This window comes from Dendropsophus ebraccatus, chromosome 7, assembly GCF_027789765.1.
Source record: "Dendropsophus ebraccatus isolate aDenEbr1 chromosome 7, aDenEbr1.pat, whole genome shotgun sequence".
NCBI classification, from domain to species: domain Eukaryota; kingdom Metazoa; phylum Chordata; class Amphibia; order Anura; family Hylidae; genus Dendropsophus; species Dendropsophus ebraccatus.
The window spans coordinates 140932763-140957238 of record NC_091460.1 but is presented as its reverse complement, the minus strand read 5'-3'; the positions used below and the strand labels follow the sequence as shown (position 1 = coordinate 140957238).

The 24476-nt window shown below is 47.0% G+C and overlaps 1 protein-coding gene across 1 annotated transcript in view; it reads left to right on the top strand.

Moving 5' to 3' along the window:
- Window positions 1-401: 401 nt before the first annotated feature.
- SLC7A11 (solute carrier family 7 member 11) overlaps window positions 402-24476 on the top strand; it is a 184779-nt gene continuing 160704 nt past the window's right edge. The window contains exons 1-2 of the mRNA XM_069976836.1: window positions 402-507; window positions 21017-21304. Coding sequence (XP_069832937.1) covers window positions 21019-21304 — 286 coding nt within the window. The 5' untranslated portion in view covers window positions 402-507; window positions 21017-21018. The remainder of the gene's footprint in view (window positions 508-21016; window positions 21305-24476) is intronic.

Below are 24476 nucleotides of genomic sequence, written 5' to 3'. Positions count from 1 at the left end.
TATTAACGTATATGGCTGGGGGTTCTGTTTCTTACATTTGTATATAGGGGGAGATTTATCAAACATGGTGTAAAGTGAGACTGGCTCAGTTGCCCCTAGCAACCAATCAGATTTCACCTTTCATTTTCCAAAGAGCCTGTGAGGAATGAAAGGTGGAATCTGATTGGTTGCTGGGGGCGACTGAGCCACTTTACACTATGATGAATCTAAACAATCAAATCTAATAATGTGTATTGCTACATATTCAGCGCTTTGATATCTGGTTACTACTTGAGCTTTATTTCTCCGTAACCCTCTCTGGTTTATTTGTATGAGAGACGCCATGTTTCTGTAGCCCTATAAATAACCTACTGCCTGCTCTGGTCTAGTTGCATATGAGACGCCATGTTTTTGAGGCCCCGCCACGATTCCTTTGCCTCTAGTGTCCTTACAAGCAGCACATGCTCAGTAACATCCAATATGGCGCTGGGCCACACATGTGACTGCTGATCCTGGGTGACACAGCAAGTAAGTGGATTAGTGGGTTGTCACTACTGTACTGATTTCTGTTATAAAAATGATTGATCACATTGGACCATTCCTACACTCCTGATGAAGCCGTGTTGATGGCGGAACGTGTGTGTGTGTTTCTTATTCCTGACAATACCGGCTGGATGATCTTTAGCGCCGCTGAGTTCTGATGCAGGCGTATCCATACGCGCCCACATCAGAACTCCCCACTACACACAATGGAGCGTGCGGCTGGAGCCACTCACTCTATTGTGTGAACTGACCGGGTTTTCTGCGGCCGCTATTCGCTAAATAGAGGCAGCAGAAAACTAACGTCAGTTTCTCGCAGCGCCGCTAGGGATCCCGGACGAAGTGTATACTATGTGTATACACTCCGGACGGAATTCCCTCAGCCTTCAGCACAATGTAAGTTCCGCACTAATTATGGCCGGTTCAACAACGGCCGTGATTACTCCGGAACTTACAGTACGTTGTGTGATCATTGCCTGCATTCAGGCTTTCCAGGGTGCCCTAGGGTGGCATCCAACTTCTCCAGATGTGTGGAGTTAAAGGGGTACTCCGGGCTTAGGGGCTTTTTTGACTATGGCCGGGGAGGAGGTGGATGAGGGCAATGAGGTCCCCTTACCTCCCCGGTTCAAGCCCCGTGTCCCAGATAACTCCGGTCTGCGCTGCCCGGCCACTTCCTGGCCTCTGCAAGGGCTTGAGACGTGATGTTTCAAGTCCGCTCAGCCAGTCAGTGGCAGGCCCGCGTCAGAGTCCAGGAAGCGGCCGGGCAGCGCAGACCGGAGCGATTCGGGACACGGCGCTGGAACCGGGGAAGTAAGGGGACGTCATTGCCCTCATTCACCTCCTCCTCGGCAATAGTCAAAAAAGCCCCCCCTATCCCAGAGTACCCCTTTAAATACCAAACGTTCAGAGAAGTTAACCAACTCGAACACTTTCATGACGTTCACCTAATCCTAGATGTGATGCCAGTCACTTCCTGTGATGTACAGTATACATGCAGAGTGACCTGCATAAAGAGATGGATGTATTGTATTAAATGGGTACTCCAGCAAAAAAATTTTTGTTTCAGAAAGTTGTTATTGTATTCTTTCCAGTCTGACACAGTGCTCTCTGCTGCCACCTCTGTCCATGTCAGGAACTGTCCAGAGCAGCAGCAAATCCCCATAGAAAACCTCTCCTGCTCTGGACAGTTCCTGACATGGACAGAGGAGGCAGCAGAGAGAATTGTGTCAGACTGGGAAGAATACACCATTTCCTGCAGGACATACAGCAGCTGATAAGTACTGAAAAACTTTTTAAATAGAAGTAAATTACAAATCTATATAACTTTCTGACACCAGCTGATTTGAAGTGCCCCTTGTCTTCTCAAATTCATGTACTTAGAGATGTGATAATAAAAATGCATTTTTACTTGTAATATCCTCTTACTACTGTTGGGCCGGGTTCACACTACGTAAAACCCTGGCCACAGAACGGCCGGTACTGCAGTACCGGCCGGATGATCTTTATTTCTGATGAATTCGGATCCATGTGCGCCCACATCCCAACTCACCAATGCACACAATGGAGTGTGTGGCCGGAGCCGCACCCTCCATTGTGTGAACTGACATGTTCTGTGCAGCCGCTATTCAATGAATGTCAGTTTTTCGTGCAGCTCGATGGAATGCCATATATGTGTATACTAGGTGTATACTCTCCGGCCGGGGTTCCATTCATTCGCATACAACGTATGTTTTGTATAAATCACGGCTGTTGCAAAACATACGTTGTGTGAACATAGCCATATACTGTAGGGCTGAGCGATAATGGCCTAAATCTATATCTCGGTTTATCGTACATATACCTGCGGTAACGATAATTGAGCGATAATTATGACACACCCCTTTTTACAAGCCACACCTACTTGGTTGTGCCAAACGCAATATTTAGTTTCAATAACGTAAAAATAATTATAAGAAGTAACCGAGCAGCAACCAAAGCTATGTACACACTACAGGACATGTATATACAGGTATACACCCACTACAGGACATGTATATACAGGTATACACCCACTACAGGACGTGTATATAGAGGTATAAAGCTATGTACTACAGGTATTATATTACATATAGGTGACAGTACAGGGGCACTGTTATGGAGACACTATGACTGGCACATTATTGGGGGGCTGTAGCTGGTATGTTAGGGTTTATACAAAGAGTTGTTCAGTGTACAATATATCAATGTGGAGTCCAGGCTGTAGAGCTCACAGAGCATTGTCTACACTGGATACAGCTGAGAGCACGACTAGCTAAGTACAATGTGCCAGTCTGCAGCTCACAGAGCATTGTCTACACTGGATACAGCTGAGAGCACGACTAGCTAAGTACATTGTGCCAGTCTTCAGCTCACAGAGCATTGTCTACACTTGATACAGCTGAGAGCACGACTAGCTAAGTACAATGTGCCAGTCTGCAGCTCACAGAGCATTGTCCACACTGGATACAGCTGAGAGCAGGACTAGCTATGTACAATGTATCGGTGTGGAGTCCAGGCTGTAGAGCTCACAGAGCATTGCCTACACTGGTACATTGTACATAGCTAGTCCTGTTGTATCCAGTGTAGGCAATGCTCTGTGAGCTCCAGACTAATACATTGTACATAGCTAGTCCTGCTCCCAGCTATGTCCAGTGTGAACAATGCTCTGTGAGCTCTACAGCCTGGACTCCAGACTGATACATTGTACATAGCTAGTCCTGCTCCCAGCTTAATCCAGTGTAGACAATGCTCTGTGAGCTCCAGACTGATACATTGTACATAGCTAGTCCTGCTCTCAGCTGTATCCAGTGTGGACAATGCTCTGTGAGCTCCAGACTGATACATTGTACATAGCTAGTCCTGCTCTCAGCTGTATCCAGTGTGGACAATGCTCTGTGAGCTAGACTGTGGGGCAGGATGACTCTACTGGCAGAAATCAAGCTAGGAACAGACAAGGATCTGAACATGAAGGGAGGGCAGAACAGAACATGAGCAGCATGGACTATAGGACTGCACATCGGAGACTTCCTCCAGCCTGTGCAGTGCTTAGGACTCAGGCAGGAAAATAGTAAAAATACTGCAGATACCGTCCTGGCAAAGTTGAGGTCGGTCAACCGACGCCAGAGACTGTATCGGTATTTTTATGGTATACCGCCCAGCCCTAATATGCTGTATGATACAGTTCATAAGACTGAGACTTTAAATACATTCTGATGAAGATACTGGGTTCCTATTTCTTCCTCAACCTCCCCCCGCCCTTTTTTTTTTTTTTTTTCTCTTTCCTTTAAGCCTGCTGCCAGAGTATACAGTAGATTGTGATTCTGTCACATGAACAGATGTTCTGCCTGAGGACACACTGGATGGCTCCCGCTGTCAATGGCTTTAAGGTGCTGTACATTGTCACTAGTTACCCTCACACCTGCTAGATCCAGGAGCAGCAGAAATGCTAAAGTACTGTTTTTAGAAGACATTTAGACGGGTTATTAGATTGTTCATCTATTATTTGATATCTGTGTAAGTTCTAATTTACAGAAATTTATTCTGCTACGCCCTGGCCCCTGGGGGCCACTTCTGCAGTGCAGATGTTTGTGAGGGTGCAGGAACCGGGGCAGCTGTAGGATGTAGTGTGGTCACGGTTTGGGCACGAGGGTGATACAGCTGGATACCGGGCTCCTGACCATGCGGAAATACTGGGCGTGCGATTCTTCGTTGTCCTTAGTCAGGGCACCAATGAACACACCAATGCCAAGGTTCAGAAACAACGGTAGTTGTATATTTATTGTAACGGTGGTAACTAGTAGTAACAGTCTCTCCGGATGCAACCGGGAATAAGGCAACCTTGGATAAGGCAGAGTAATGGGTGATGCTGCAATAGGCTGTGAGAGTAGCGCGCTGAATGATGGGAGTAGTAGTGATACTGAAGTTAAGATGCTGGGTGGAATGAGACTTGAATGAAATACTTGCTGTTGATGATTTGAGGAGATGATGATGAGAGGAATTGAAGAATGACTGAAGAATCGACACCCAGGTGAGAATCTTGAGACTTGAGACAGGAACACACAGCCAGTGGACTGGAGCAGCAGAGCACACAGAGGCCTCTCTCCTTAGCAGGGAGAGAGAGGACAAAAGCACAACTTGTCTCCTCATGGTGGAGGACAAGACTCGACTCACAACCTACCCCCTCTGTGGCAAGGAATAGACTGAGGTAGCGCAGGAAGTCACATGGTAACCCCAGCCAAAAGCTCGATGACCATTGGTGTTACCATGGAAGCAGGGCACAGTCACGTGACATCCAGCCATTGCATCATCACATCATTAGGCATATACAGAGGAATATACATGAGGAGTACCATCCTTGAACACTAGGAGGCGACATAATACCTTTTGACACTGATACCTGAATACACATGCAATAAATGACTGAAATGGCAGACCTGAATACTGAGAAGGGGGACACAATACACGCAGTTTGCAGTGGACCATAGCTTTCCAGAACAGAACTAGTTCTAATAAAAATATGAGCATAAGAATGGCTGTTCTGGGACACTGCATACCTCCCGACTAGAAATGAGCCGACCTCGGCGAACCACAAGCTGAGGTAGATGTGGCCGAATGAACATAGAGGACCAGGACAACAAGACAAGAGGAAGGAATGTTAGTGTGAGTGAATATGTAGATGTGTGTTTCCCACGCTCAAGGCACAGGTGACAAGAGAGACAATAAGAAAGAAAATCCTAGTGGCAGGACTTCACCTAGTGGTGCCTAACGTACTCTGGTTGCAGGTAGTTAGTGCGTGGACCATCTGACATGGAAGTCAGGACAACTTAACTGCTGGCGGGCGACCCTCAATATTCCAGTCAGTTTGACAGTAGGTTTCCAATGGAAATGAGTTACCCTACTGGAAAGAAAACTGTGAAGACCTGTGTATTCCCTTGGCGTGTCTGTGTGAAGTGACTTGGACACCTGAAAGAGAAAAGAACAAAATAATAAAAGCAAACATACATGGGGGCCCCTTACATACCGGTCAGTCATACAACACAATTATTCAATAGGCCAAACACACGAAAAGGCATCCAAGGTGCAATATGTATGGACAAGTGTGAATGTTAGGTATGACTATGTGTAGCAACTACTGTGTTGGGACAGGACAGAGGTGAACAAATACTGGAAACAAAAGGAAGGGAAACACAAAAGACAACAAATACTGCGAGGTCTGGAGGAGAACTGGCTCACATGAATCTGAAGGAAACCTTGAGAGAAATCTGAATGAAAATCTGAAGAAAATCTGCATACGAACTGGCTCAACTAAATCTTTCCAGCTGTAGATATGATAATAATACACAATGAGATTATGCATGGAGAAAATAGAAGATTCTTCTGGAAAATACACTTTTTAGAAAATACACTTTCTCTGAGGCTATAGATATAAATATGTAGACTGACTTCTTTACTCAGAGGAGGAGGAAACTGTCTCTGACATGAAAATATACACTGTGAAAAAAAAAATACTTCTTCAAAAGACACACTTTACTCTGAGACAATCTAAATGACTTTTCTGCTTACTCAGAGGTAGGAATATATATATATATATATATATATATATATATATATATATATGACTCTGACAAGAAAATAGACTTTTGACTACTGAAGTGCAATGCTGAAGTACAATAATAAACCTCTGACAATCACATAATCTGGAAAATGCTTTAGGAAGGAATGGATAAGTGTCTCTGTGTGGTAGAGTCTCTTTAGGCAATATAGAACATCGTCCATGTAAAGGCTCTGGGACAGGCACTGAAGAACAGTTTGGTCAATGAGTGTCCATCAGCACATAGCTGGATGATAATAAGGGAACTTGGGAAGGAGGACCAGGCACGAACCTTGAACGTTGCATAACAAAACAGTTTAAGGACTTTGGTCTCTGTAGCGGATTGGTAGTGTTCCCCGAGTTGAGCGCTCAGACCGTCTCAGCATGAGGTTGGCTTCACGAGTAACTTGCTCTGGAACAGATTGGGAGTCATTGACAGCAGCTGGTTGAGGAGAAGGGACTGCAGGAGGCGGAGCCGCAGGAGGCGGAGCCGCAGGAGGCAGGACAACTGGGGTGCTCATCGGAATCCCCTGATAGCCAACAGCCATGAGGAATGGTTCAGTTTGGAGCATATCTTCAAGATAGACCGGCTTAAAAGGAGCCTCTGAAACTGGCGGAAGTGCCTGTACAGGTGCTGGACAGAATGCTGTGAGGCCTTGCAGATCCTCTCTTACACAGCGCTTTATCCTATTCCGGTGTACAGTTTGAGGGGCCAGACCTGGCTTCTTGACCTCATACACATCCGTCTCTGGATAGGGAATAGCAGAAATGACATAGGGTTCAGGCTCCCATAAACTCTCCAACTTGTGAGTGCGGTGATATTTCTTTAGCCAGACTCTGTCCCCCACTCTTAGTGGTGTGGCATGCGCCCCTTGATTATAAGCATCTTCTTGACGCTGGTGAGCCTCTCCCATCTTCTGGTCGACAATCTCTCGGGCGTCTTGAATCCTCCTCTGATGCTCTTGTACCCAGTCGGTATCAGGCAGAGGGTTGACAGTGTCAGTTACTTGAACTCCAAGCGCGCGGTCTTGAGGAAGCTGACCTTGGCGCCCAAACATCAGATAGAAAGGGGAGTAGGCCGTAGAGCAATGGGTGGTGTTGTTGTAGATCTCCACCAGCTCATCCAACAGGTGAGGCCATTCCACCCGCTTGGCCACTGAAGCTGTTCTGAGCATATTGATGAAAACCTGGTTGATTTTCTCGCAGAGACCATTGCCTTGCGGGTGATAGGCTGTGGTACGAAGCTTTTTGCATTCGTGATAAGTGCACAGCTCATGGAAGAGTTGAGATTCGAAAGCCGGGCCTCGGTCTGTGAGCAGGGACTCAGGACAGCCGTAGTGTTTCACATACTCTTTGTAGAAAGTGATGGCTGTGGTCCTTGCAGTCAAGTCTCGGACGGGTACCACGACTACCCACTTGGAATAGTGATCGACCATGGTCAGGGCATATGTGTATCCACATCTCTTTGGGGACAACTTCACATGGTCTAAGGCAACGAGCTGATTTGGCCGGTGGGACACAATGGAATGCAAGGGGGCTCTAGCCTCTCTTCCTCCCGCCTTGGAGATGTTACAAGCGGGGCATTCAGCACACCAGTTCTCAATGTCAGCCCGCATCCCGATCCAATAGAACCATTGACGGATGGTCGCCTCAGTCTTATGGACCCCGAAATGGCCGGAACGGTCGTGGTAGGCATCCAACACCAATTTGGCATCCCGCCAGGGAATCAAGATCTGATGGCATCGCTCTCCAGAGACGGGGTCCAATGAATTCCTCAGAAGTAGGCCCTTATGGAGGAAGAGCCGATTCCTCTGTCTCCAGAGACGCCTCAGTTCAACGTCTGGATAGGGCCTCTTGATTCTCATGGGGACTCTCCCAGTAGACAAGTAGTCGTAGATTTCCCCCAAGACTCTGGACTCATTCTGGATGGTTTGCCATCGGGAGAAATCTTGATAGGGCCCCGGGTCAGGGGACGCCTCGCCCGTTTTGACCGCCGTGGTAGTACTCTGGGTAGCGAACCTCTGATAGAAAGGAGGCATCTCCACATCTTCCCAGTCGTCATCCTCCGGGGCTTCCTCCCCTCTAGGCAATCGAGACAGCAGGTCAGCATTCACATTGGCCTTGCCGCTTCGATACTTGATCTCGAAGTTGAAATTGGCCAACCTAGAGGCCCAACGCTGTTCCAGAGCGCCCAGTCGCGCGGTATTGAGGTGAGCTAGCGGGTTGTTATCTTGACATTGAATGGGGTAGCCGCAAGGTAATCTTTGAACTTTTCCGTGACGGCCCACACCAGCACAAGCAACTCCAATTTGAACGAGCTGTAGTTACTGTCATTCTTCTCAGCACCTCTTAAACTTCGGCTGGCATAGGCAATAACTCTTTCTTGGTTACCTTGGACTTGAGACAGGACAGCCCCTAGGCCTTGGAAGCTGGCGTCTATGTAGAGACGGAAGGGCTGACTATAGTCAGGATAAGCCAGGATGGGAGGCGAGATCAACAGGGCCTTCAGGGTTTGAAACGCCGTCTCCTGACGCTCAGACCACTCTATGGGTAGCCGTCGATTATAGTTCTCTCGGGGACAGCCACGGAGTAGTTCATTGAGTGGTTCAGCCACCTGGGCGAAGTGGGGTATGAAGCGGCGGTAGTAGCCCGCAAATCCAAGGAAGCTTCTCACCTCTTTCACCGTCTTGGGAATGCCCCAGCTTTCCACAGCCGAAATCTTCTCGGGGTCAGGTTGTATCCCCGCGGCACTGACGACGTGGCCCAAATAGTTCACCTGCGGCTTGAGGAGATGGCACTTCGACGGTTTAATCTTGAGGCCATGGTCAATAAGAACTTGAAACACCTCGGCTAAGTGATGAATATGGTCCTCATAAGCGCGAGAGTAGACAATGACGTCGTCCAGGTAGAGCAATACACTTTGGAAGTTGACGTGACCGAGGCACCTCTCCATTAACCGCTGGAATGTGGCAGGGGCGTTGCAGAGCCCAAACGGCATACTGGTGAACTCATAGAGTCCCATGGGGGTAGTGAATGCCGTCTTCTCTCGGTCTTCCGGAGCCATGGGCACCTGCCAATACCCACTGGTGAGATCCAACGTGGAGAAGTAGGCAGCTGAACCCAGAGCAGCAATAGATTCCTCTATACGAGGCAGCGGATAGGCATCCTTGTGAGTAATGGCGTTCAGTTTCCGGTAGTCAACACAGAATCTGATGTTGCCGTCCTTCTTTTTAACGAGGACAATAGGGGCAATAGGGGCAGCTCTCCTGAATGACGTTGGTGTCCTTCATTTCCTGGAGCAGTCTCTTCACCTGCTGATAGCTGGCAGGCGGAATAGGCCGGTGCTTCTCCTTGATAGGAGGATGATCTTTGGTATTGATTCGATGCTGGACCAGACCAGTTTTACCAAAGTCAAGTGAATGCTTGCTGAAGGCCTCATGATGACGCTTGGCAACTTTGAGTACCCCCTGAACATACTCGATTGGGGTGTTGGCATCCCCGATGTTGAGGGCATCCCACCAAGGAGCGCGGGACTGTTGGGATTCTCCTGATGATGTCCTAATTGACCTCTGGTGGGCAATAGTCTCTTCACATATGAGGTCCTCAGGGTCGAGTTGGTGGAGCATGGCAACCGTAGTAAATTTAGGTAAGTCGACTGAAGATGCACTGAGGTTGACCAGCCGTACTGGAACCTGACCATTGGAGACGGTCACTAGATTTCGGGCAGCCATGACAAGGGGTTGCCCCTCGATCTCGATGGAATCCAGTAGAGCCTCGTAGTCGGCGTTGTCTAGGCCCGGTCGAGCCCTGCACCAGATAAGGGTCTCGCTGTTAGCTGGGATAGTGATGGGGTGAGCATCTTTAGTACGGACACGGCAAATCTCCCCCCGGTGATTGACAAACCTCTGCTGAGCGGTGAGCGCCTTGATAGTCTTCTGGATGGCTTGTCTGTAGGAGGAAGAAGCTTGAGACAGAGAGTTATGCAGGGCAACTACTAATTCAGAGAATACATGGCGAATTACATTCATGCCCAAGACTGTAACACCACTGTCCCCTTGAGCCTCAGTGACTATAACCCCCTGCTGGGCTAACCTCCGGTTACCAATGCATATAGTGGGTTCCCAGTACCCTAGTTGTGAGATAGGTCGAACATTACTAGCAATCAGTTTTAGCCTGGCCTTCTCCACTGGACACAACACCCTGCGGTCCCAATGTGCTTCAAAAACATGTTTGGGGATGGTAGTAACCTGGGACCCAGTGTCCACCAAGGCCTCGAGAGGCACACCGTCTATCCATAGAGTCACATGCGGGCATTGCGATAGGAATTTTGAGAGCCATTGTGACTCCTGCGGGCCTGAGATTCTACCTCCCGGGTGTTGGCCCTCGGACCCGGGGGTGGCCCGTTTAACTGAAAGCACTGAGATTGGTAGTGTCCATGTCGCCGACAATAGTCACAGTAGGGCCGCTCTCGTGGTGTGGCCCTGTGAGGCATGGAGGGGGCAGAGCGTGGGTGCCTGGGAGGTGACTCTAGGGACAGGGCCTGACTGGAGGTAGAGTGGGAGTAGGAGATGGATGAGGTCCCCTTTAGCTCTTGAATGGCTTGACATAGAGAGCTGACTACGTGGGTAAGGAGGTCAGGAGTAACCAGGGGGCTGGTGAGAGAAGCTTGCATGGCCTGAACAGCTGGAACAGGTGAATTAGCAGGCGTGGGGACAGGCCCAGGGGTCACACCTGTCAGTACTGGCTGACTCGAAGTCGGGGGAGAGTTATGGCAGGGGGAGTCAGTTCCGATTACCCTCAGAGCCAGGGTTTTGAAATCCAGGAAGGACATACTAGGGTTCTGCGCAGCCAACATGCAGCTGGCTTTGAATTAGCCTAGAGTCTATGCCCTCTATGAAGCGGTCTGTGATTATGTTTTCTGCTGCAGAGGGGTCAATGACATCCACCTGTTGTAGGGCCCGATAGGCAGACTGGAGGGCAAGGGCATAGTCTCTCAGGGTCTCACCTGGTTTCTGGCGCCGATCATAGAACTGGAGGCGAACTTCTGTGGGGGACTGTACCTCAAATTCCCTCCGGAGGCGATCAAGAATCTGCTGCACCCCGGCTTTCTCTGTGGCAGGCCATGACCGGACCTCCTCTGCAGCAGGACCTTCTAGTTGTCCGAGTAGGAGCTGTACCTGCTGGGTAGGGGAGAGAGAAACCAGTTCTAGAGTACGGGAAATTTTCTCTTTAAAAGCAGCCAAGGTGTGGGGCTCCCCCTTATAGCTGGGCAGGTGATTGGGTCCAATGAAAAACGGCACTCCAGCGGCACTAGCAGATGCAGGGGGGGCAGCTGGAGGAACAGGTGCGCCAGCGGGTGAGGGGAGTGAACTGCTTGACCCGCCGACGGCGTCATCCTCTGAGCTGGACATGCTGGGGAACTCTCACTTATCTGGCTGTCCCAGCGCAGCAGACGGGATTCCTGGATGAGCTGCACAAGCGGTCCGGACGACTGGCGGTGAGCTGAGATGACCGCGGCAGGAGCAGCGGCTTGCAGGAGACAGCGGCTTGCAGGAGACAGCGGCTTGCAGGAGACAGCGGTGGAGCGGGCGGAAGCTGGGCCCGGCGGCTTCCGGCAGGCGCAGCTAGGATCTTCTTCCCCCGGCAACAGAGGCAATGGCTGAAGGGCCGGGGGCGGAGCTGGACCGCGGGAACCTTGGAACTGCGGCCTTAACCCCTTCCTGGGCCACCGGGAAAGGTACAAAGTCTCTTTAGGGGTTGCGGCACAGTCTTGGGGCACACAATGCAAACGTGATCCTGTTCGTGACGCCAAATGCTACGCCCTGGCCCCTGGGGGCCACTTCCGCAGTGCAGATGTTTGTGAGGGTGCAGGAACCGGGGCAGCTGTAGGATGTAGTGTGGTCACGGTGTAGGCACGAGGGTGATACAGCTGGAAACCGGGCTCCTGACCATGCGGGAATATTGGGCATGCGATTCTTCGTTGTCCTTAGTCAGGGCACCATTGAACACACCAATGCCAAGGTTCAGAAACAACGGTAGTTGTATATTTATTGTAACTGTGGTAACTAGTAGTAACCGGGAATAAGGCAATCTTGGATAAGGCAGAGTAATGGGTGATGCTGCAATAGGCTGTGAGAGTAGCGCGCTGAATGATGGGAGTAGTAGTGAAACTGAAGCTGAGATGCTGGGTGGAATGAGACTTGAATGAAATACTTGCTGTTGATGATTTGAGGAGATGATGATGAGAGGAATTGAAGAATGACTGAAGAATCGACACCCAGGTGAGAATCTTGAGACTTGAGACAGGAACACAGCCAGTGGACTGGAGCAGCAGAGCACACAGAGGCCTCTCTCTTTAGCAGGGAGAGAGAGGACAAAAGCACAACTTGTCTCCTGATGGTGGAGGACAAGACTCAACTCACAACCTACCCCCTCTGTGGCAGGGAATAGACTGAGGTAGCACAGGAAGTCACATGGTAACCCCAGCCAAAAGCTCGATGACCATTGGTGTTACCATGGAAGCAGGGCACAGTCACGTGACATCCAGCCATTGCATCATCACACCATTAGGCATATACAGAGGAATATACATGAGGAGTACCATCCTTGAACACTAGGAGGCGACATAATACCTTTTGACACTGATACCTGAATACACATGCAATAAATGACTGAAATGGCAGACCTGAATACTGAGAAGGGGGACACAATACACGCAGTTTGCAGTGGACCATAGCTTTCCAGAACAGAACTAGTTATAATAAAAATATGAGCATAAGAATGGCTGTTCTGGGACACTGCAATTCTATCTAGGTTTATATAACGGTGGATATTAACCCCTTAAGGATAGAGACAATCTCCACTTTCCACTTCCAATTTTTGCGCTTTCGTTTTTTTCCTCCATTTGTATATAAGGCCATAGCAGTTGCATTTTTTTCACCTAGAGACCCACATGAGCCCTTTTTTTTTGCGCCACTAATTCTACTTTCCAATCGCAGGCTAAATTTTTGCATAAAGTACACTGCAAAACCATAATAAATTAAATGTGTGGTGAAATTGAACCCCCCCCCCAAAAAAAAAACCAAAAAAAACAAAAAAACTTTTCATTTAATTTGGGGAGGTTTCGTGTTTAGGCCATTTGCCCCGGGGTAAAACTGACTTGTTATTCATGTTCCTCAAGTTGTTAAAATTACAACAGTAGTTGTGGTGGCAGCTTTCTCCGCCGGTGGTGTCTGTTATGCTTTGGGGGCCCCTTGGGTTTGGCCCTGTGACATTGGGGTTGCAGGGCCATTCTATGAACCCCCTTCTCTGATTGTACACGCTTTGCGGGGTTGGCGGTCGCTGACCAACACAGTGTGGAGTTAGTGTAGGGACTCTTGTGAACCAGGGAACCTGCACGCGGTATATGAGGCAATATGGTTTGATCAAATTATATACCAACATCCTGGCGTTGGTTTTTAACATAGCCGAGTGGCGTTAGTGTCAGCCATAGGTGTGAGATGCAGCAGCTCCTTTCTCTCCATGTCGTAGTGTACCCTTATGGTAGTTGGGAAGGTAGAAGTAACACACTGACACTTTATACCTGGACAGCACTGGGTACATTTCAGTTTAATAAAATATATAGTACAATACAAGAAAAAATACAATAAATCCTTCTCTCTATAGTGAGAGATCAGCAGGAGTGACAGTCAGGGACAGTGACACAAATTCATAGATAAAACAGGGATGTTCCTGTCTGTTTATTGAAGCAAAAAGAAATGCCGCCTTTACATTCAGCCACAAAATAAATCCCGCTCGTCTGAGCTCTAAGTAAACACAGCAAATCCCAGCTATACCAGTGACTTGTTACCAGTCACCCGACACAAAACAACTAAGCTGGTACAATACCAGTGATGCTCAAATTCCCAGCAGAGGCTTTAGCAGACCCCACACTCTCCACTCCCAGGAGAGATGTCCATACACAACTCTGCTCTTCACCCTGTGTGCATCCTGTTCTGGGCTGTAGTGCCCCTGTATACATCCTTTTCATCCTCTTATGGGCTGTAGTGCACCCTGTGTGCATCCTCTTATGAGCTGTAGTGCACCCTGTGTGCATCCTCTTATGTGCTGTAGTGCACCCTGTGTGCATCCTCTTATGTGCTGTAGTGCACCCTATGTAATGCATCCTCTTGTGAGCTGTAGTGCACCCTGTGTAATGCATCCTCTTATGGGCTGTAGTGCACCCTATGTAATGCATCCTCTTATGAGCTGTAGTGCACCCTGTGTGCATCCTCTTATGAGCTGTAGTGCACCCTATGTAATGCATCCTCTTGTGAGCTGTAGTGCACCCTGTGTAATGCATCCTCTTATGGGCTGTAGTGCCCCTATATGAATCCTCTTATGGGCTGTAGTGCACCCTGTGTGTATCCTCTTATGAGCTGTAGTGCACCCTGTGTGCATCCTCTTGTGAGCTGTAGTGCACCCTGTGTAATGCATCCTCTTATGAGCTGTAGTGCACCCTATGTAATGCATCCTCTTATGAGCTGTAGTGCACCCTGTGTGCATCCTCTTGTGAGCTGTAGTGCACCCTGTGTAATGCATCCTCTTATGAGCTGTAGTGCACCCTATGTAATGCATCCTCTTATAAGCTGTAGTGCACCCTGTGTGCATCCTCTTATGGGCTGTAGTGCACCCTATGTAATGCATCCTCTTATGAGCTGTAGTGCACCCTATGTAATGCATCCTCTTATGAGCTGTAGTGCACCCTATGTAATGCATCCTCTTATGAGCTGTAGTGCACCCTGTGTGCATCCTCTTATGGGCTGTAGTGCACCCTGTGTGCATCCTCTTACGGGCTGTAGTGCACCCTATGTAATGCATCCTCTTATGAGCTGTAGTGCACCCTGTGTAATGCATCCTCTTATGTGCTGTAGTGCACCCTGTGTGCATCCTCTTGTGGGCTGTAGTGCACCCTGTGTAATGCATCCTCTTATGAGCTGTAGTGCACCCTGTGTACATCCTCTTATGAGCTGTAGTGCACCCTGTGTGCATCCTCTTACGGGCTGTAGTGCACCCTATGTAATGCATCCTCTTGTGAGCTGTAGTGCACCCTGTGTAATGCATCCTCTTATGAGCTGTAGTGCACCCTGTGTGCATTCACTTATGGGCTGTAGTGCACCCTGTGTGCATCCTCTTATGGGTAGGGATGAGCGAAACAGCTGAGGTTCGGGTTCGTATGAACCTGAACTATGGGCTTCTGATTCCCGCTGTCTGCCCGCTCCGTGGAGGGGGTAGATACAGCCTGAGGACCGCCTAGAAAACTGGGGTACAGCCTATGCACCCTCTGTAATGCATCCTCTTATCAGCTGTAGTGCACCCTCTGTAATGCATCTTCTTATGAGCTGTAATGAGCTGTGGCATCCTTTCATTCCTTCAGCCATCAGAGAGGCGGGTACAGGTCACTGAGTGCTGATCGGTTACTGTGACAGGCAAAGGCCTTTACTAGGCATACATGTCATCCATAGTCACTCTGCTGATACACTATGCCTCAGGCATTTTGTACCAGCAGAACAATGATCTTACTGATCAATGATGATATCAGTCTGCAAGAGAAGGTGACAGAATAAGAAGCCAATGGCTCTTTGCTCCATCATCGTTTTTAACTGCATCTGGAAGCAGTTAAAGGAGTAGTCCGGTCAGCACCCCTTTTTTTCAGAATGCCCAGGGGAGAGGCTCCTGCCCTGCCACCCACATTCCACTGCTCCAGTCCTTGCTTTCTGATATTGAGACAGGACATGAGACGTGATGTGGTAGGCCTACTCAGCCATTCAGCTGCTGTAGCGGTCTCCCACCTCTGTTGCTAAATGGCTAAACGGACCTTCCTAGTCACGTCTTAAGTTCCATCTAAATACCAGGAACCGGACACACACCAGAAACAAGAGAGGCAGAATGTGGGTGGCAGAGTAGGAGCCTGGGAGGTCAGTCAATGTTATTTTTTCCCCGACCCCTTCCCCAGGCATTCTGAAATAAGGGGCCCGGACTGGACTACTCCTTAAACTGTGTTTGCTTCTAGCACTGATGTCGTTAAAGAATACGATGGAACAAAGAGCCGTTGGCTTCTTATTCCGTCCCCTTCTCTTGCAGACTAATTTAGACCTGCAGACTATAGTTGAACAGCACAGCTAAGAGCTACAGTGTCCTGAAGCAAGTGGCATGATAAAAGGGATCCTTGCTAGGCTAACCCTTTGAGAGATGCTTGCATTGGGATCCATGGCATATGCCCTAGATGGTCCCATCAATTGCTCAGCCGCGATTGGCCAAGATGTCTTCTGTTATGCTCAGCCAATCACGGCTGAGCAGCTTATGACGCGCAGGAGGGGGGGCGGCGTAAGGGAGGGCTGGAGCAGTCAGGCCGGCCTCCTGAAGAAAGACGTAATGGTCCCAAGATGGCGGCCGTTACAGAATTACTGTCGACCCCTGCAGTATGCAGAATTACACTTCTGGGTCTAGCGGCGGGGTGGTGGAAACATGGGGAAGGGGGCCATTCACATAAATAACACACGTTGTTGTATAACACTGCACTACTCACTATTTAAACCCAAGAATACTAAATCCACGTTTAGTTGAAATAATTGTCTAATTAAAAAGGTTCAGTAAAATATCTGGCACAAGCTTTTATTCTAGAATTCTAAATATGTGAATGATAAAAACAACAACTTCAGTGGGATGTCAAAGTGGACATAATCCTTCACTTTTCTCATACAAAAGGGAAGCACTGGGATCGCTGTGTTATGATAGCGGCATATTTGTTAGCATATTAATAGAGGTGGAAATAAAAGAACAAGCCTCTTGCTCTTTGTTGAAAGTTTGCCATGTTGCCCTAACTGGATGGTTCGCACAAACCAAAGGCAATGTGCCCAATGTGACTTAGAATTATTCCTGACAACATGGCATCAAAGCCATTATGTCTGACCCTTCTAAAGGCAGACTCTATGAGAAGAGCGCCAATAATACTGATCAATGCATCAGTAATGGCATAGCATTAGCTATAGCTATGGTCAGGCAGATTTTGCCGTCCGCCCAAAGAATGGACCACTCTTTGGGCAGACGGCAGAATCTGCCCCACCACAGAATAGAGTCTAAGGGACAGGCAGAGGGTTAAGCGGGGACAATGGCGGAATCCGACGCAAGTTATCCGCATGATTTCAGTAGTGTGCACATACCCTCACTATGTGATAAATACAATAACCCCCCCCCCCCATTGTTTAGATTAATTCATCATTATTGTATTTAGTTCTTTGGAACTTTATCAAGAAGCATTGTTCATACATTGTGAGCGCACTAAGAGTAATCCTTTCGTTACACGTTAGTTAGCTGTGTAAACAAGAGGCTTTGTTAGTCATCTGTAGAGACACACAGACAATTTAAACAGTATAGATTTGTAGATAAAATGTAAGATGAAGAACTATGGCGTCCAATAAAGAAAGCTCTGCATATACTGTACACAATCTTAAGCAAAAGATTTTCACAGGTTTAAAGTGTCTAAAGTTGGTAGCCAGCTGAACAAACAATGAAGTCATAAACAATGAAGCCTATAAAGCTGTCAGCACTGATGTATCCGTCCTTATACGCCATGGCTGGGTTCACACTACGTATATTTCAGTCAGTATTGTGGTCCTCATATTGCAACCAAAACCAGGAGTGGATTAAAAACACAGAAAGGATCTGTTCACACAATGTTGAAATTGAGTGGATGGCCGCCATATAACAGTAAATAATGGCCATTATTTCAATATAACAGCCGCTGTTTTAAAATATTTGCCATTAAATGGTGGCCATCCACTCAATTTCACCATTGTGTGAACAGAGCCTTTCTGTGTTTTCAATCCACTCCTGGTTTTGGTTGCAATATGAGGACCACAATACTGACTGAAATATATGTAGTGTGAACCCAGCATACAGTGTATAGTAATATCCTAAGTTGTCTGTGTGTCTTCATTCTTGTAAAAATAATTTTATTAATGGTGGGTGGTTGAGGGTGTCTATGCCCTAAGACTGCAGTGCCCCTTTTTAGGTCCTAAGGTTTGCTGCTGCTGCGCCAAGAGAATTGCAATTGTCGTACAAACTCTGTGCTGTACACACGTAGTGAACGTAAGAACCATGGTTGCCGCCTCAATATCTTACTGCGCCATTGGTGCTAATGCCCTGAATTGCACCAGCATAGGGTGTGGGCATGGCTCTGTTATGTACACAGGGTACCCCCGAACAGCAGGGAAATGGCTGGTTATGCAGGGGGCGAGCAGAGGGGGGGGGGGCACATATTCAGGAGGTGCTGCAGTCATAGGGCACAGGCACCCTTGTCCAAACTTCTTTGATAACTTCTATTTATCATGTGTCCACTTTTAACTTTACATGAATTTAGTAAGGCCAGGTTCACCCCCTATATAGTAGAAGGCCACCTGTGTACTCCCTCCTCCCTTTTAGTCCATGGTCCTCTGGGTAGTCCCTCATTAGTCCATGGTTCCCTGTGTACTCCCCCCTTTAGTCCATGATCAGATGTGTAGTTCCTCCTTTACTCCATGGCCCCCTCTTGCGGCACAGGCAATGTGTGCTATAGGTGCTGTCTGCGGCAGAAAGTCCCAGCCACTTGTCAACTCGGCGGCTGAGGCTTCCCGCTCAGGCAGCATCTGTAACACACAGGGAGACCTGCAGCAACAGGGGAGCATGTGGGAGGTGAGTTTTGTTTTAGTGCGCTCACCGGCCCTGCAGCTGCACATCACTTGGGGGCCCACCGGAAGACCGCCCAAACTGCCCACATTATAATGGATCACTGCTTACTGGTACATTCTGCACCCCTTCCAGTAAAAGGCATCATAGACCAGGCAATTTCTGACCATTTAGTCTAAAACCTACATGACTGCCCTATACTTAGCATAGCAGACATTAGGCTGTATGTAGCATAGGTCAACCTGACCTAAACCACCAAGTTTATTTGAGGTTGTAATATCACTTAGGGCCCTATTACACGGATAATTGCCATGTAATAGACTCAGTAAATGAGTGTCGATCAAGCTGATCAATGCTTGTTTACATTACTGATCGGGCTGTCACTGACCCGTCTAATAGGACCCTTAGGTTTAGACCTCGCTTAGACCAGGGATGGGAAACCTTCAGCCCTCCAGTTGTTGCAAAACTACAATTCCCATCATGCCCGAAGAACTGAAGCTTTAGCTTTGGCTGTCCAGGCATGATGGCAATTATTGTAGCTTTGCAACAGCTGGGGGGCCAAAGGTTCCCCATCCGTGACTTACACAATTTCAGAATTAGAAATATTCGGCATAATGTATGTGGGAATAAGGCAGATTTTTTTTGGGGGGGATTTTAGCTGATCGTATAAATGTACAGTGGCTAATAACAATGGGCTGCATTTATTCGCGCAATCAATTTTTTTATGTTAAAGTGTCACTGTCGTTTTTTTTTTTTTTTTTACGCAGCAATCAATAGTACAGGTGATTTTAAGAAACGTAGTTGGGTTTATTAGGCAAATATGCCATTATCTGCTTTCAAAAAGCCTTTCCCCATGCCCCCCCCCCCTCTCATTCACTGCTCAATATCAGGAAATCTCGACTTTTTTATATCAGTTGAGCCCTGTCTAAATTATGGAGATAGGAGGGAGATTAGTCGGCAGCAAAGAACAAAGGATTATACAGCAGGACCTGTGTGAAAGCTGGTATTTAGAGGTCAGAGAGGTCAGTGCTGACTTCAGAGGAGATAGCCGGTGATGTAGCTGTAAATTAACTCTTTGTTGTCCTGTTTTGGTGCCTCATCTCCCTTAATCCCTCCCCTCTCCGTAAGAGAACCATGAAGACAGGGGGAGAGCTTCAAACTGCTTTTTCATGATAAAAATGCATTTTTCGGCTAATAAACCCAATTATAAAGTTTCTTAAAATCGCCTGTACTCCAAAAAAAAATGAAAACGACAGTGACACTTTAAGGATATCTATTTCTTAGTTATTGCCATACATATAAGTACTACTAGAATAGTAAAAATAGCATTTTTTAGTCTAGAAGGAAACCAGCAAATCTATCTGCTCCATGGAGATAGCACTCTGCTTATATGTGACCCATGAGACCCAAGTGACAAAGGTGAAGAATGTCGCTGAACGATAATTCTCCATTACTGACTATAATGTATAGTGACAGACATATGCCCTAGGGAGGGGGTGTTAGATTCTGTACAGACCCTGGAAGATACATCCATCTAATATATAAATGAATGCAGAAATGTCATCATTTTGCTGTACTGGAGTTTCCTGTTCTTTCCAGCTTTCCCTCTGCACATGGAATAAGTATTATAAGTTTTATTTGTAGGTGTGTGCATAATCACTGTGAGCAGACACAACTAAAGAGAATGAGAGACAGCAAACATGAAACTTTCAAGGCCGGCTTGTGTGTGAATGGGCTTTGTTCTTTATCCCAAACCACTTTTGCAAGTCACAATGATCTGCTTATAACAACAGGAGTTCCTGTTACTCCCCCAGATTTTGTGTAAGAAGATCAAGTTTTTCTTTGTGCAACGCGGCTTCTTAGCAAGGAAAACTGCTGAGTAATGCAAAGTTTTTTTTTTTTTCTTCTTCTCTCCTTGTGGCTGATGCAAACCTGGGGAATTTGCATCATCACCAGGCAGCAATAACCTAGTGTGACAGCAGCCTAAATGCTGTACAAATCATCAAACCCATAAGGAAGCTGACTTGGTCTCCAATGATAGGGCGGAGAGGCAGCAGGTGTTACTGAGCAGCCAAGCTACAAGTTGTAGCTTTAAGAAAGTTTACATTACAGACTATATCGGAGAACCGAAGACAAGTTCTACCTGCACAGCACTTTTTTTTTTTTTTCTCATTGTTCTTTTAGCCATGTATAAGAAATCTGCTGAAGTGTCTGTGATCTCCAAAGGCAGCTGTTACCTGACCAAGGAATCGCAGGATATGTTACCATCAAAAAAGAAGGAGGATCGGGACGACGGGAGAGGGAAAGTGGTGCTGAAAAAAAAAGTCACCTTGCTGCGAGGAATCTCTATAATAATCGGGACTATCATAGGAGCCGGGATCTTTATCTCCCCCAAAGGAATTCTACAACACACCGGGAGCATTGGAATGTCCTTAACCGTGTGGACTGCGTGCGGAGTTCTTTCCCTTTTTGGTAAGTGCCAGCTTGCATTATCTATTATTATGTTGTACACGTGGACTATTACCGTACGTATGTCATTGGGATTCTACACAAACTTCTATAAATACATGAAAAATTCATCGTAACTGCTATTTATGACTTCAAGGACCCTGAAGAACCCAAAACCATATAATATTTAGAAACTTAAAGTGACTTTAGACAATCCTGTTATCCTTAATATTTTATTTATGAGATGTTAAGATGTGTTAAATTGAATCTTTTTTTTCTTTGTGTTAATATTTAGTTAAAATAATTTCATGCCAGATGTTAGTGAAATTGACTAATCTATAGGGACAGCCTTTGTATGAGATACATGTGTTCATACGTGTGTAGCAGAGTGTGTGCACATCTGTTCCTTACAGTGTGAACTGCTATTAGTGTGACGTATAGAGGGTGTGTCGGTAAATACCAGGTCTTACCTTGGTTTTATTAACCTACGCCTTGCCAAGTTCTTTAACTACAGTAGTTCCGGAAAGGTGGTTTGCAGGTACTTTTTGGGAAGAAGAACTTGAAGAGCAAGTAAAACGAGTGCACTTTAGGATTTTCGCACTGGGTATGCTTTGTAAGTGTGTGTAACCTTAGCAGGCCACATGTTCCAACTGTAGTACATATATTTTGAATGGCATATATGAAATATGAAAAGAAAAAGGAGAGACAAAAAGGCCCGGTGCCTCGTGTGATACCTTCAGGAGTGGGGCAGAAAGGATCAGAGATGTAGAGCTGCCCACTTATTTGCCCCTTGGGCTTTGTGCGTATCATCCCTCACGGATTGTGGGGGTGCCAATGTCTGTATGGCCCGCAGGATGTTGTGATGGCTTGGTTGGGAAGCGAAGGACTGCTGAAGCTAGTAGTACATCAATGGGATACTCCCAAAAAGGACCCGTATATACAAGTGAGGAAAAAAATAAATATTAAGTCAATAGGTACTCTATACCAGTGCATGCACGTTTATCTGATGAAGGGAGTTGAGCTCCTAAAAGAGTTCTATTTGTGCTTGTAGCAATAAAGTCCATTTACTTTACCTTGGCTATCGTGGGCATTTCATTGGACAGAGCTGGTATTGGGTACTTATTTCTTTTTTTGTTTTGTTTTCTCTACTTATATATAAAATATCAAATCTATTGTATAATGACTGAAAGGCTTTCCACTGGGTAGAGAATAGGTAGGTGACTCGTGGAGGTTCAAGAGGTCATTTGTACCCCAAGTGTAAGTGGCGGTGTGCACTCTCGCCACCACTCCATTCATTCTCTATGTGATTTTTGAACATAATTGAAGATCCAATTGACAGTAAGTAGTGCCAAATAGGTACACTGCCGCTCAACACACTCTGGTACAAATGGCCTCTGTCCTAGCCCCAGTAGCCAGAAACCCATCAGCTAGTTATCCCATATCCTGTAGATAGGGGATACCTTTGAATCTTGGAATAACACTTTTAACTTTCAATTTCTCGTGTATTTGTATTTTTGTTCTCATGTTGAACATTGCACACATTTCCAGCGTCCAAAATTCTGTAGATTAAAAATTTGAAATGCTTCTGAGTAATTTTATACCATACAGTGCACATGCCATACCTGTTCAGGCATGAGAGGAATTGTAGTATTGCAACAGCTGGAGGGCTGAAGAGTTTACACTTGTGCCAGACAGAACAAAATTTTAAAGTTGGACAAGTGGACATGGTGCAAAATGTAAGGATGAAATTAGGCATAAACATGGGCAACCCACTGCGATACTCTGTGGTGTCATTGTCTATGGCTCTACATTCTCGCAGCAGATTTTCATTCCGCTCAGAGAATGTAGCCCATGCCGAGTTAACCCATCAGCTGCCCGGCTAATTCATTGACTGTCCGCACTCCTGCTTGGCTCCAGGCTCTGTGACATCCTGCTCAGTCAATCAGTGGGTGCTGCGGGACCAACCTAAAGTGTCCAAATAACAGTTCTAGCTAATGTAAAACAACAAATGTGCCATATAACATCCAAAAATACTTAAAATGACACTGTACCCACAAACTGACTCCCCCCCCCCCCCCCCCCCCAAACCACTTGTACCTTCAGATACCTTCTTTTAATCCAAGATCTGTCCTGGGGTCCGTTCGGCAGGTGATGCAGTTATTGTACTAAAAAACAACTTTTAAACTTGTGGCCCGTGCCAAATGGGAGTATCTGTACCCTAACTTTGCACCACCCCTCCGTCCCTCCTCCCCATCCTCTTCATAATTAGGAATGCCACTGAAACATTTCCTCCTGTCTGAACATTGCACAGGTGCCGTAATGATCCAGCCCATGTGCTGATGAATAGGAGGCGATCTGCCTGGAGCATTCCTAAAGATGAGGGACAGAGAGTTTGTGCTAGCCTAATGCATACACAATCTAGGCCACGCTCGTTGGGCACGGGGCTGCCAGTTTAAAAATAGGTTTTTTTAGGATAATGACTGCATCACCTGCCGAATGGACGCAGGACAGATCTTGGATTAAAAGCAGCTATCCAAAGGTATTAGTTGTTTGGGGGGGGGGGGGGGGGTCAGATTGTGGGTACAGAGTCGCTTTAAAGGGAACCTGTCAGCCAGGAGTCTGGGGCTGATCCCACCTTAACCCTTAATAGAGCGCGTCCAGAGCGTCACTAGGAGGAAACAGTAAATATTCAACGCTCTGTTAAGAGGTAGCGTGGTTTTGCCCTGGTTTCCAGGCTGACAGGTTCCCTTTAACTGACTTTAAATAAAGTTCATTGTGGTCACAAGCCTTGTTTATAAGGTCATCTAAGGTGTCACGGTGTCACCTTTAGCAGTAGAAGCTTAAGTTACCTGTGCAACAATAACTGTCACACATGATCAAAGGCTGGATGTATCTATTAGTATTGAGCGAGCAAACTTGTTCACTCTGTTATCTCCGCCATGCTGTGTTAGGCTACATTTTTAGGTGTTTCAGATGCTACCTCATCTAAGTTGTTCACTGTATTCTCACCGCCATGCTGAGTCAGGCTCAATTTTGGAGTGGTTTAGATGCTACCTCAGTCTAACTTGTTCACTGTGTGCTCACTGCCAAGCTGTGTCAGGGTTAATTTTTGGGTGGTTCAACTGCTATCTCATCGAAGTTGTTCACTGTGTTCTCACCGCTATGCTGTTTCAGGCTAAATTTTTGAGTGGTTCAG